This window comes from Anarhichas minor, unplaced genomic scaffold (assembly GCF_050575085.1).
Source record: "Anarhichas minor isolate MPS153535 unplaced genomic scaffold, ASM5057508v1 ptg000070l, whole genome shotgun sequence".
Taxonomy (NCBI): domain Eukaryota; kingdom Metazoa; phylum Chordata; class Actinopteri; order Perciformes; family Anarhichadidae; genus Anarhichas; species Anarhichas minor.
In genome coordinates this window covers 621,642-636,500 of record NW_027466516.1, presented here as the reverse complement: position 1 = coordinate 636,500, position 14,859 = coordinate 621,642, and the positions used below count along the sequence as shown (strand labels likewise).

Below are 14,859 nucleotides of genomic sequence, written 5' to 3'. Positions count from 1 at the left end.
TGAGTGCGCAGTATGAGTATGCAGTGTTAGTAGGCAATGTAAGTATGCAGTGTTAGTACGCAGTGTGAGTACGCAGTATGAGTATGCAGTGTTAGTACGCAGTGTTAGTATGCAGTGTGAGTGCGCAGTATGAGTATGCAGTGTTAGTAGGCAATGTAAGTATGCAGTGTTAGTATGCAGTGTGAGTGCGCAGTGTGAGTGTGCAGTGTGAGTGCACAGTATGAGTATGCAGTGTTAGTACGCAGTGTTAGTATGCAGTGTGAGTGCGCAGTATGAGTAGGCAATGTAAGTATGCAGTGTTAGTACGCAGTGTGAGTACACAGTGTGAGTACACAGTATGAGTACTCAGTGTAACTATGTTAATGGGATTAAAATTCTCTCAGGGTGAAGACATTTGTTTGTACTGTTCCTTTAAGAGCTGGACTTTGTTTAAAGAGCTGATCTAACTTTAACTTCTGCGTTCAACAAAAGGAATGTTTATAAAATCCGTTCTCAGCATCGACTCAGCGGACGCAGACGTCCTGCTTTCAATCCCCACCTGAACCCTGAGGGTAGACAGCAGCCTGGCACAGTCCGGTCCAGACTGTACTGGACTGGACTGGTCTGTTTGGTTTTGGTCTGGTCTGGCAAATCTCGGCGGAGTTGAGGGATCTTGAATCTGGTTGTTTGTTGTTAAAGATGTTTAGTTTTAAGAGCAGCCTCTCAGTTATTAGATGGAAAGGAAAGCTGCAGTACTACATGATGATGAGAATTTAAAGAAATAATAGTACATAAAAATGCTTTAAAGCAGACTTGGTGATGATGGGACTAAACCCTGAGACTGAGACTGTGACCCAGATCTAAAGTTAGACTCACACACACATGACTTTAATCTCAACTCTGTTCTTTGAGTCCAGGTGCAAAAGAATCTCATGAAGCTGGTCACACAGTTCTGTTACTGAAGTCACTTTTAGATATGAGGAGTAGACGATCAGTGGGAACATATGATGGTAATATGAACCATGAACCGACGTTTTTTCGACGTTGTTTCAAGGTTGTTCCGACGTTGTTCCGACATTGTTCCGACGTTGTTCCGACGTTGTTCCGACGTTGTTCCGACTTTTTTCCGACGTTGTTTCGACGTTGTTTCGACGTTGTTTCGACGTTGTTTCGACGTTGTTTCGACGTTGTTTCGACGTTGTTTTGACTTTTTTCCGACGTTGTTTCGACGTTGTTTTCGACGTTGTTTCGACGTTGTTTCGACGTTGTTTCGACTTTGTTTCGACGTTGTTTCGACGTTGTTCCGACGTTGTTCCGACGTTGTTTCGACGTTGTTCCGACTTTGTTCCGACTTTGTTCCGACGTTGTTCCGACGTTGTTCCGACGTTGTTTCGACTTTGTTCCGACTTTGTTCCGACTTTGTTCCGGCGTTGTTCCGACGTTGTTCCGGCGTTGTTTCGCCGTTGTTTCGGCGTTGCTTCGACTTTGTTTCGACGTTGTTTCGACTTTGTTTCGACGTTGTTTCGACTTTGTCCCGACTTTGTCCCGACTTTGTCCCGATTTTGTTTCAACTTTGTTCCGACGTTGTTCCGACGTTTTTTCGACGTTGTTTCGAGGTTGTTCCGACGTTTTTCCGACGTTGTTTCGACTTTGTTTCCGACGTTGTTCCGACTTTGTTTCGACTTTGTTTCGACTTTGTTTCGACTTTGTTCCGACGTTGTTCCGACGTTGTTCCGACGTTGTTTCGACTTTGTTCCGACGTTGTTCCGACGTTGTTCCGACGTTGTTCCGACGTTGTTCCGACTTTGTTCCGACTTTGTTCCGACGTTGTTCCGACGTTGTTCCGACGTTGTTTCGACGTTGTTTCGACTTTGTTTCCGACGTTGTTCCGACTTTGTTTCGACTTTGTTTCGACTTTGTTCAGACTTTGTTCCGACGTTGTTCCGACGTTGTTCCGACGTTGTTTCGACTTTGTTCCGACGTTGTTCCGACGTTGTTCCGACGTTGTTCCGACGTTGTTCCGACTTTGTTCCGACTTTGTTCCGACGTTGTTCCGACGTTGTTCTGACGTTGTTTCGACGTTGTGCCGACGTTGTTCCGACGTTGTTCCGACGTTGTTCCGACGTTGTTTCGACTTTGTTTCGACATTGTTTCGACGTTCCGACGTTGTTTCGGCGTTGTTTCGGCTTTGTTCCGACTTTGTTTCGACTTTGTTTCGAGGTAACATTTATAAACCAATCACAGAGCTCACATGTTGTCATGTTACAGACTAGAAGCTGCATTAAAACACAGAGATGTTGTCTGTGATGAAACGTGATCTTCTTCTTTTGTGGTGCTGCAGGCGGTCCTGAACAGGAACATCAGCGTGCTGCTGGAGAGCGTGCAGCAGCTCCGTCAGACGGAGGTCAACCTCACGGCTCAGATCGCTCTGCAGGAAGGTAGGAAAACCTCCGTCAGCATGGCGACCTGTGAGTCACAGTAAATAAACACACCCCATTGGTCGGTTTAAAAACAGCAAAGAAAAACAACTCCAAGAGAGAAAGAGTCCTTTAATTATCAGACAGAAGCCACACATCTGTAAACAGGAAACACACTGCAGTACAGTAACATTCAATAATGAAGGAAATCAAATCTACACGGAAAGAATGAATGAATAAAGTATATCAGAAAACATATTTTCTTTATCTAATCTTTATTTAAGGTTTTCAGCTTCATGTTTGAACTCTGAGACGATTGGTGATGAAGTCACAGCTAAGAACAACAGAGCAAGAACAGGTGCATGATGGGAAGTGAGGAAAGAGGTTAATGAGGAGACTTCCTGCTGTGAATAGTCGGAGGGAAATGATGGAATCCTGTAAGAAGCAGATATGAGAGAAGCATTGTGTTTGTGATCAACGTCACTCAGTGTGGAACAAGAGAGTCACACATTTATATATATTATATATAAATACACATTCATATATTCAGCTCCTTTACTTCAGGTACTCACAGCCTGTGCTGTGTACTAGTACCACAGAGTACAAATACAAAGTGTATTTGTTATTTTACTCAATGAAAGTAAGTTGTAGCTGCTTCACATTATACACAAATATTAACATTAATATATATATATATATAGTACTCCTTATGCAGAATGTCTCCATTTTAATGTATTAATGGAGTTTTATTCCTGATTTATATATATTCATTGTAACAACTTGTATATTCTGTTAGTAGTATTAGTATTGTTTTAATGTTTTACTGAATAAAATGATGAGATGTAGTAGAGGAGAAGTACCTCCAGTACTGTACTGTACCTCTAAGGTGTACTTAAAGCTCAGTACTTGTATAAATGTACTTCGTTATATTTTACTGCTGATAAACTGTCTAAAAGAAATAAACGAGATTTATAGAAGACAGAAAACACGAACAAAATGTTATTTCACTTCTCACTGTGTCAGATCCTAGAGATCAGATCCGGGACCAGATCCAGGATCAGGTTCTGGATCTGATCCAGGATCAGGTCCAGAACCTGATTCTGGATCAGGTCTTGGTTCTGGATCAGATCCAGAATCACAAAACAAGCTGAAGTAGAGGAAGATGAGAGCTGGCGGCTGGTCTCAGTGACATCGGTGCTGATGAGGTGATGTTCTCCATCAGGCCGCTCACTCAGGATGCTGCAGAGGCTTTCAGTCACATCTCATGGGCAGGAAGTGATGCGTGTCCTATCAGAGTAAAAGCTTGAAGTGGAGTCAGGAAACCAGAGCGAAGTCTAAATATTTCTATAACATGTTATTAATAAAAACATCATCTGTCCTTTAGTTCATAACGTGAATATAATTACAAATAAATCAAAGATCAAAACACATAATGTTGAATTGAACATATTCATATTAATATAGATGTTTGTTTGAAGAGGAAACTAATTCATAATTCATCTGATTGAGTTCCAACTGAATTCTGGGAACTCTAGTTCAAACCCAGCTGCAGTTACATGGTCTGGCCACAGGGGGCCACAGAGACCAGGACTGAGATCTGAAGGATTTTAAAGATTTAAAAAACACTAAATTACAATAAATAAATGACGTTGTGTTTGTTGTCAGATAGAAAGATGTTTTAATGTTGACACTGTGCCGCTGGTTGTGTTCCTCTCAGAGCACATGGAGGCCCTGCAGCAGAACCTGACCGAGGCGGGTCACCTGACCGAGTCCTGCTCCAGCCTCAGAGCTGCTGCTGAGAGCCGGATGCTGGCGGCTCAGAGTCAGACCAGGGCCTGTGAGTCCAGGCAGCAGTACCTGCACAAACAGCTGTGAGTCCACATCCGCCTCTCTGGTCTCACTGAAGTCATGCATCCATCAGTTAGAGCCACGTGAGCTCAGTCTGACACGCCTCAGCTGTGTGTTCACCTGTAGCACCAGCTGGGACTCACACTGATGTTTAAATGATGCGCTTCTTTAAGAGTCGCTGTAACGTCGTCAGTCAGACTCGTACGATGGGAAGAGTTCAATAGAAGAGACTAGAACCAGTCTGCACATCTGAGACAATAGATTCTGATGTGTGTCTGTGTCTGTGTGTGTCTGTGTGTCTGAGTGTGTGTGTCTGTGTGTGTGTGTGTGTGTGTGTGTGTGTGTGTGTGTGTGTGTGTGTGTGTGTGTCTGTGTGTGTGTGTGTGTGTGTGTACAGTCTGAAGTGTCAAGACGTGGACTCTGAAGCTCCTCAGGAGACCCAGCAGCAGGACTCCTCCTCCTCCTCTCCTCTCTCTGCTCCTCTCTTCCTGCTCGTCTGCAGCGCTCTGCATCTGATGACCTGTAAGTACCGAAAAACTCCTTCTGCACCTGAACGCATCACTTATTTTACTAAAAACTAAAGTGAAAAAAATCTGCCATTCAATAAGTATTTCTATTTTTATTAGAGATCGTTGTTGGTGAGAAACAACCTGAGATTTATTAGAGAAGAAACGTTGATTACTAATGAAACAGGAGGTTCAGCTCCACCTGCTGGTGAGAGTTTGTCACTGCAGTGACATTAAATATTATTATCATTATTATTATTATTCAACTGAGCAGAAACATGCGGAGGAAAAGATCAATATAGAATATATAGATAAACAAGTTCAACAATATGTCCAGGTCATTGATCTATGATGTATAGATATATAGATAATAACTACCTTTAAACTAACTTTACTCTCAAAATAATATTGTGTCTCAAAATTAAAAACTATTAGAGAAACATGTTCTTCTATTGAAGGCTTCAACTAATGATGATTATCATCTGGAGCTGATTTTCTCAATTCATATTTAAAATGATTGATACAAATGTTTACTTGTTTCTGACTAATGTTTCATTTTCGTCCTATTTGAGAAGCTGGAATCAGAATATATTTTATCATTTTGTCTTAAAAAACATCTGACACAATTAATCTACCGACAGAATAGTTGCAGATTCATTTTCTGATGTTTTGAGTAATTTCATCTGATTTTACAAAAGGTTGTTTTTTAAATGGAGTCTGCTTCAACGTGTTCTCTTATATGAAGACATGTTTCACCAAAACGACAGGTTTATGATGCCAATAATTATTATTGTTGACGTCACTGAGTCATTTATTAATGCTGCAATAATCAATAATTAATACATGAGCAGGTGGGTTTCAAAATGCATTCTGGGAAATCAATGATGTACGGTGGGTTCACCAAAAACACATTTTATCACCAAAACAGATCTCAGCTGAAGTTTAGATGATGTCAGTGAAGTTTAGATGATGTCAGTGAAGATTAGATGATGTCAGTGAAGTTTAGATGATGTCAGTGAAGTTTAGATGATGTCAGTGAAGATTAGATGATGTCAGTGAAGTTTAGATGATGTCAGTGAAGATTAGATGATGTCAGTGAAGTTTAGATGATCTCAGCTGAAGATTAGATGATGTCAGTGACGTTTAGATGATGTCAGTGTAGTTTAGATGATGTCAGTGAAGTTTAGATGATGTCAGTGAAGTTTAGATGATGTCAGTGAAGTTTAGATGATGTCAGTGAAGATTAGATGATGTCAGTGAAGTTTAGATGATCTCAGCTGAAGATTAGATGATGTCAGTGAAGTTTAGATAATGTCAGTGAAGATTAGATGATGTCAGTGAAGTTTAGATGATCTCAGCTGAAGATTAGATGATGTCAGTGACGTTTAGATGATGTCAGTGAAGTTTAGATGATGTCAGTGAAGTTTAGATGATGTCAGTGAAGTTTAGATGATGTCAGTGAAGTTTAGATGATGTCAGTGAAGTTTAGATGATCTCAGCTGAAGATTAGATGATGTCAGTGAAGTTTAGATGATGTCAGTGAAGATTAGATGATGTCAGTGAAGTTTAGATGATCTCAGCTGAAGATTAGATGATGTCAGTGACGTTTAGATGATGTCAGTGAAGATTAGATGATGTCAGTGAAGTTTAGATGATGTCAGTGAAGATTAGATGATGTCAGTGAAGTTTAGATGATGTCAGTGAAGTTTAGATGATCTCAGCTGAATATTAGATGATGTCAGTGAAGTTTAGATGATGTCAGTGAAGATTAGATGATGTCAGTGAAGTTTAGATGATGTCAGTGAAGATTAGATGTCAGTGAAGTTTAGATGATGTCAGTGAAGTTTAGATGATGTCAGTGAAGATTAGATGATGTCAGTGAAGATTAGATGATGTCAGTGAAGTTTAGATGATGGAAGTTTAGATGATGTCAGTGAAGTTTAGATGATCTCAGCTGAAGATTAGATGATGTCAGTGAAGTTTAGATGATGTCAGTGAAGATTAGATGATGTCAGTGAAGTTTAGATGATGGAAGTTTAGATGATGTCAGTGAAGTTTAGATGATCTCAGCTGAAGATTAGATGATGTCAGTGAAGTTTAGATGATGTCAGTGAAGATTAGATGATGTCAGTGAAGTTTAGATGATCTCAGCTGAAGATTAGATGATGTCAGTGAAGTTTAGATGATCTCAGCTGAAGATTAGATGATGTCAGTGAAGTTTAGATGATGTCAGCTGAAGATTAGATGATGTCAGTGAAGATTAGATGATGTCAGTGAAGATTAGATGATGTCAGTGAAGTTTAGATGATGTCAGTGAAGATTAGATGATGTCAGTGAAGTTTAGATGATGTCAGTGAAGTTTAGATGATCTCAGCTGAATATTAGATGATGTCAGTGAAGATTAGATGATGTCAGTGAAGTTTAGATGATGTCAGTGAAGTTTAGATGATGTCAGTGAAGATTAGATGATGTCAGTGAACTTTAGATGATGTCAGTGAAGTTTAGATGATGTCAGTGAAGATTAGATGATGTCAGTGAAGTTTAGATGATCTCAGCTGAATATTAGATGATGTCAGTGAAGATTAGATGATGTCAGTGAAGATTAGATGATATCAGTGAAGTTTAGATGATGGAAGTTTAGATGATGTCAGTGAAGTTTAGATGATCTCAGCTGAAGATTAGATGATGTCAGTGAAGTTTAGATGATGTCAGTGAAGTTTAGATGATGGAAGTTTAGATGATGTCAGTGAAGATTAGATGATGTCAGTGAAGATTAGATGATGTCAGTGAAGTTTAGATGATGTCAGTGAAGTTTAGATGATGGAAGTTTAGATGATGTCAGTGAAGTTTAGATGATCTCAGCTGAAGATTAGATGATGTCAGTGAAGTTTAGATGATGTCAGTGAAGATTAGATGATGTCAGTGAAGATTAGATGATGTCAGTGAAGTTTAGATGATGTCAGTGAAGTTTAGATGATGTCAGTGAAGTTTAGATGATCTCAGCTGAAGATTAGATGATGTCAGTGAAGATTAGATGATGTCAGTGAAGATTAGATGATGTCAGTGAAGTTTAGATGATCTCAGCTGAAGATTAGATGATGTCAGTGAAGATTAGATGATGTCAGTGAAGATTAGATGATGTCAGTGAAGATTAGATGATGTCAGTGAAGTTTAGATGATTGAAGATTAGATGATGTCAGTGAAGTTTAGATGATCTCAGCTGAATATTAGATGATGTCAGTGAAGATTAGATGATGTCAGTGAAGATTAGATGATGTCAGTGAAGTTTAGATGATGGAAGTTTAGATGATGTCAGTGAAGTTTAGATGATCTCAGCTGAAGATTAGATGATGTCAGTGAAGTTTAGATGATGTCAGTGAAGTTTAGATGATGGAAGTTTAGATGATGTCAGTGAAGATTAGATGATGTCAGTGAAGTTTAGATGATGTCAGTGAAGTTTAGATGATCTCAGCTGAAGATTAGATGATGTCAGTGAAGTTTAGATGATGTCAGTGAAGTTTAGATGATGGAAGTTTAGATGATGTCAGTGAAGATTAGATGATGTCAGTGAAGTTTAGATGATGGAAGTTTAGATGATGTCAGTGAAGTTTAGATGATCTCAGCTGAAGATTAGATGATGTCAGTGAAGTTTAGATGATGGAAGTTTAGATGATGTCAGTGAAGTTTAGATGATCTCAGCTGAAGATTAGATGATGTCAGTGAAGTTTAGATGATGTCAGTGAAGATTAGATGATGTCAGTGAAGATTAGATGATGTCAGTGAAGTTTAGATGATGTCAGTGAAGTTTAGATGATCTCAGCTGAATATTAGATGATGTCAGTGAAGATTAGATGATGTCAGTGAAGTTTAGATGATGTCAGTGAAGTTTAGATGATGGAAGTTTAGATGATGTCAGTGAAGTTTAGATGATGTCAGTGAAGATTAGATGATGTCAGTGAAGATTAGATGATGTCAGTGAAGTTTAGATGATGTCAGTGAAGATTAGATGATGTCAGTGAAGTTTAGATGATGTCAGTGAAGTTTAGATGATGGAAGTTTAGATGATGTCAGTGAAGTTTAGATGATGTCAGTGAAGATTAGATGATGTCAGTGAAGTTTAGATGATGTCAGTGAAGATTAGATGATGTCAGTGAAGATTAGATGATGTCAGTGAAGTTTAGATGATGTCAGTGAAGTTTAGATGATCTCAGCTGAATATTAGATGATGTCAGTGAAGATTAGATGATGTCAGTGAAGTTTAGATGATGTCAGTGAAGTTTAGATGATCTCAGCTGAAGATTAGATGATGTCAGTGAAGATTAGATGATGTCAGTGAAGTTTAGATGATGTCAGTGAAGATTAGATGATGTCAGTGAAGTTTAGATGATGTCAGTGAAGATTAGATGATGTCAGTGAAGTTTAGATGATCTCAGCTGAATATTAGATGATGTCAGTGAAGATTAGATGATGTCAGTGAAGTTTAGATGATGTCAGTGAAGATTAGATGATGTCAGTGAAGTTTAGATGTCAGTGAAGTTTAGATGATGGGAGATTAGATGATGTCAGTGAAGTTTAGATGATCTCAGATGAAGATTAGATGATGTCAGTGAAGTTTAGATGATGTCAGTGAAGATTAGATGATGTCAGTGAAGTTTAGATGATGTCAGTGAAGTTTAGATGATCTCAGCTGAATATTAGATGATGTCAGTGAAGATTAGATGATGTCAGTGAAGTTTAGATGATGTCAGTGAAGTTTAGATGATGTCAGTGAAGATTAGATGATGTCAGTGAAGTTTAGATGATCTCAGCTGAATATTAGATGATGTCAGTGAAGATTAGATGATGTCAGTGAAGTTTAGATGATGTCAGTGAAGATTAGATGATGTCAGTGAAGTTTAGATGATGTCAGTGAAGTTTAGATGATGGAAGATTAGATGATGTCAGTGAAGTTTAGATGATCTCAGTTGAAGATTAGATGATGTCAGTGAAGTTTAGATGATGTCAGTGAAGATTAGATGATGTCAGTGAAGTTTAGATGATGTCAGTGAAGTTTAGATGATCTCAGCTGAAGATTAGATGATGTCAGTGAAGTTTAGATGATGTCAGTGAAGATTAGATGATGTCAGTGAAGTTTAGATGATGGAAGATTAGATGATGTCAGTGAAGTTTAGATGATGTCAGTGAAGTTTAGATGATCTCAGCTGAAGATTAGATGATGTCAGTGAAGTTTAGATGATGTCAGTGAAGATTAGATGATGTCAGTGAAGTTTAGATGATGTCAGTGAAGATTAGATGATGTCAGTGAAGTTTAGATGATGTCAGTGAAGTTTAGATGATCTCAGCTGAATATTAGATGATGTCAGTGAAGATTAGATGATGTCAGTGAAGTTTAGATGATGTCAGTGAAGTTTAGATGATGTCAGTGAAGATTAGATGATGTCAGTGAAGTTTAGATGATGTCAGTGAAGTTTAGATGATGTCAGTGAAGATTAGATGATGTCAGTGAAGTTTAGATGATGTCAGTGAAGTTTAGATGATGTCAGTGAAGATTAGATGATGTCAGTGAAGTTTAGATGATCTCAGCTGAATATTAGATGATGTCAGTGAAGATTAGATGATGTCAGTGAAGATTAGATGATGTCAGTGAAGTTTAGATGATGGAAGTTTAGATGATGTCAGTGAAGTTTAGATGATCTCAGTTGAAGATTAGATGATGTCAGTGAAGTTTAGATGATGTCAGTGAAGATTAGATGATGTCAGTGAAGATTAGATGATGTCAGTGAAGTTTAGATGATGTCAGTGAAGTTTAGATGATGGAAGTTTAGATGATGTCAGTGAAGTTTAGATGATGTCAGTGAAGATTAGATGATGTCAGTGAAGATTAGATGATCTCAGATGAAGATTAGATGATGTCAGTGAAGTTTAGATGATGTCAGTGAAGATTAGATGATGTCAGTGAAGATTAGATGATCTCAGATGAAGATTAGATGATGTCAGTGAAGTTTAGATGATGTCAGTGAAGATTAGATGATGTCAGTGAAGTTTAGATGATGTCAGTGAAGTTTAGATGATCTCAGCTGAATATTAGATGATGTCAGTGAAGATTAGATGATGTCAGTGAAGTTTAGATGATGTCAGTGAAGTTTAGATGATGTCAGTGAAGATTAGATGATGTCAGTGAAGTTTAGATGATCTCAGCTGAATATTAGATGATGTCAGTGAAGATTAGATGATGTCAGTGAAGTTTAGATGATGTCAGTGAAGATTAGATGATGTCAGTGAAGTTTAGATGATGTCAGTGAAGTTTAGATGATGGAAGATTAGATGATGTCAGTGAAGTTTAGATGATCTCAGTTGAAGATTAGATGATGTCAGTGAAGTTTAGATGATGTCAGTGAAGATTAGATGATGTCAGTGAAGTTTAGATGATGTCAGTGAAGTTTAGATGATCTCAGCTGAAGATTAGATGATGTCAGTGAAGTTTAGATGATGTCAGTGAAGATTAGATGATGTCAGTGAAGTTTAGATGATGGAAGATTAGATGATGTCAGTGAAGTTTAGATGATGTCAGTGAAGTTTAGATGATCTCAGCTGAAGATTAGATGATGTCAGTGAAGTTTAGATGATGTCAGTGAAGATTAGATGATGTCAGTGAAGTTTAGATGATGTCAGTGAAGATTAGATGATGTCAGTGAAGTTTAGATGATGTCAGTGAAGTTTAGATGATCTCAGCTGAATATTAGATGATGTCAGTGAAGATTAGATGATGTCAGTGAAGTTTAGATGATGTCAGTGAAGTTTAGATGATGTCAGTGAAGATTAGATGATGTCAGTGAAGTTTAGATGATGTCAGTGAAGTTTAGATGATGTCAGTGAAGATTAGATGATGTCAGTGAAGTTTAGATGATGTCAGTGAAGTTTAGATGATGTCAGTGAAGATTAGATGATCTCAGCTGAATATTAGATGATGTCAGTGAAGATTAGATGATGTCAGTGAAGATTAGATGATGTCAGTGAAGTTTAGATGATGGAAGTTTAGATGATGTCAGTGAAGTTTAGATGATCTCAGCTGAAGATTAGATGATGTCAGTGAAGTTTAGATGATGTCAGTGAAGATTAGATGATGTCAGTGAAGATTAGATGATGTCAGTGAAGTTTAGATGATGTCAGTGAAGTTTAGATGATGGAAGTTTAGATGATGTCAGTGAAGTTTAGATGATCTCAGCTGAAGATTAGATGATGTCAGTGAAGTTTAGATGATGTCAGTGAAGATTAGATGATGTCAGTGAAGATTAGATGATGTCAGTGAAGTTTAGATGATGTCAGTGAAGTTTAGATGATCTCAGCTGAATATTAGATGATGTCAGTGAAGATTAGATGATGTCAGTGAAGTTTAGATGATGTCAGTGAAGTTTAGATGATCTCAGCTGAAGATTAGATGATGTCAGTGAAGATTAGATGATGTCAGTGAAGATTAGATGATGTCATTGAAGATTAGATGATGTCAGTGAAGTTTAGATGATGTCAGTGAAGATTAGATGATGTCAGTGAAGTTTAGATGATGTCAGTGAAGATTAGATGATGTCAGTGAAGTTTAGATGATGTCAGTGAAGTTTAGATGATCTCAGCTGAATATTAGATGATGTCAGTGAAGATTAGATGATGTCAGTGAAGATTAGATGATGTCAGTGAAGTTTAGATGATGGAAGTTTAGATGATGTCAGTGAAGTTTAGATGATCTCAGCTGAATATTAGATGATGTCAGTGAAGATTAGATGATGTCAGTGAAGTTTAGATGATGGAAGTTTAGATGATGTCAGTGAAGTTTAGATGATCTCAGTGAAGTTTAGATGATGTCAGTGAAGATTAGATGATGTCAGTGAAGATTAGATGATGTCAGTGAATATTAGATGATGTCAGTGAAGTTTAGATGATCTCAGCTGAAGATTAGATGATGTCAGTGAAGATTAGATGTCAGTGAAGTTTAGATGATGTCAGTGAAGTTTAGATGATGTCAGTGAAGATTAGATGATGTCAGTGAAGTTTAGATGATGTCAGTGAAGATTAGATGATGTCAGTGAAGTTTAGATGATCTCAGCTGAATATTAGATGATGTCAGTGAAGATTAGATGATGTCAGTGAAGTTTAGATGATGGAAGTTTAGATGATGTCAGTGAAGATTAGATGATGTCAGTGAAGATTAGATGATGTCAGTGAAGTTTAGATGATGTCAGTGAAGATTAGATGATGTCAGTGAAGTTTAGATGATCTCAGCTGAATATTGGATGATGTCAGTGAAGATTAGATGATGTCAGTGAAGTTTAGATGATGTCAGTGAAGATTAGATGATGTCAGTGAAGTTTAGATGATGTCAGTGAAGTTTAGATGATGGAAGATTAGATGATGTCAGTGAAGTTTAGATGATCTCAGCTGAAGATTAGATGATGTCAGTGAAGTTTAGATGATGTCAGTGAAGATTAGATGATGTCAGTGAAGTTTAGATGATGTCAGTGAAGTTTAGATGATCTCAGCTGAATATTAGATGATGTCAGTGAAGATTAGATGATGTCAGTGAAGTTTAGATGATGTCAGTGAAGTTTAGATGATGTCAGTGAAGATTAGATGATGTCAGTGAAGTTTAGATGATCTCAGCTGAATATTAGATGATGTCAGTGAAGATTAGATGATGTCAGTGAAGTTTAGATGATGTCAGTGAAGATTAGATGATGTCAGTGAAGTTTAGATGATGTCAGTGAAGATTAGATGATGTCAGTGAAGTTTAGATGATGTCAGTGAAGTTTAGATGATGTCAGTGAAGTTTAGATGATGGAAGATTAGATGATGTCAGTGAAGTTTAGATGATCTCAGTTGAAGATTAGATGATGTCAGTGAAGTTTAGATGATGTCAGTGAAGATTAGATGATGTCAGTGAAGTTTAGATGATGTCAGTGAAGTTTAGATGATCTCAGCTGAAGATTAGATGATGTCAGTGAAGTTTAGATGATGTCAGTGAAGATTAGATGATGTCAGTGAAGTTTAGATGATGGAAGATTAGATGATGTCAGTGAAGTTTAGATGATGGAAGATTAGATGATGTCAGTGAAGTTTAGATGATCTCAGCTGAAGATTAGATGATGTCAGTGAAGTTTAGATGATGTCAGTGAAGATTAGATGATGTCAGTGAAGTTTAGATGATGTCAGTGAAGATTAGATGATGTCAGTGAAGTTTAGATGATGTCAGTGAAGTTTAGATGATCTCAGCTGAATATTAGATGATGTCAGTGAAGATTAGATGATGTCAGTGAAGTTTAGATGATGTCAGTGAAGTTTAGATGATGTCAGTGAAGATTAGATGATGTCAGTGAAGTTTAGATGATGTCAGTGAAGTTTAGATGATGTCAGTGAAGATTAGATGATGTCAGTGAAGTTTAGATGATGTCAGTGAAGTTTAGATGATGTCAGTGAAGATTAGATGATGTCAGTGAAGTTTAGATGATCTCAGCTGAATATTAGATGATGTCAGTGAAGATTAGATGATGTCAGTGAAGATTAGATGATGTCAGTGAAGTTTAGATGATGGAAGTTTAGATGATGTCAGTGAAGTTTAGATGATCTCAGCTGAAGATTAGATGATGTCAGTGAAGTTTAGATGATGTCAGTGAAGATTAGATGATGTCAGTGAAGATTAGATGATGTCAGTGAAGTTTAGATGATGTCAGTGAAGTTTAGATGATGGAAGTTTAGATGATGTCAGTGAAGTTTAGATGATCTCAGCTGAAGATTAGATGATGTCAGTGAAGTTTAGATGATGTCAGTGAAGATTAGATGATGTCAGTGAAGTTTAGATGATGTCAGTGAAGTTTAGATGATGTCAGTGAAGATTAGATGATGTCAGTGAAGATTAGATGATGTCAGTGAAGATAAGATGATGTCAGTGAAGATTAGATGATGTCAGTGAAGTTTAGATGATGTCAGTGAAGATTAGATGATGTCAGTGAAGTTTAGATGATCTCAGCTGAATATTAGATGATGTCAGTGAAGATTAGATGATGTCAGTGAAGTTTAGATGATCTCAGCTGAAGATTAGATGATGTCAGTGAAGATTAGAT

General features: G+C 37.5%; 1 protein-coding gene across 1 annotated transcript in view; it reads left to right on the top strand.

Annotated features, from left to right (window-relative positions):
- Positions 1–14,859, top strand: part of LOC142935031 (uncharacterized) — a 43,596-nt gene that overhangs the window by 5,862 nt on the left and 22,875 nt on the right. Inside the window, exons 2-4 of the mRNA XM_076079098.1 lie at positions 2,321–2,417; positions 4,114–4,267; positions 4,642–4,766. Coding sequence (XP_075935213.1) covers positions 2,321–2,417; positions 4,114–4,267; positions 4,642–4,766 — 376 coding nt within the window. The remainder of the gene's footprint in view (positions 1–2,320; positions 2,418–4,113; positions 4,268–4,641; positions 4,767–14,859) is intronic.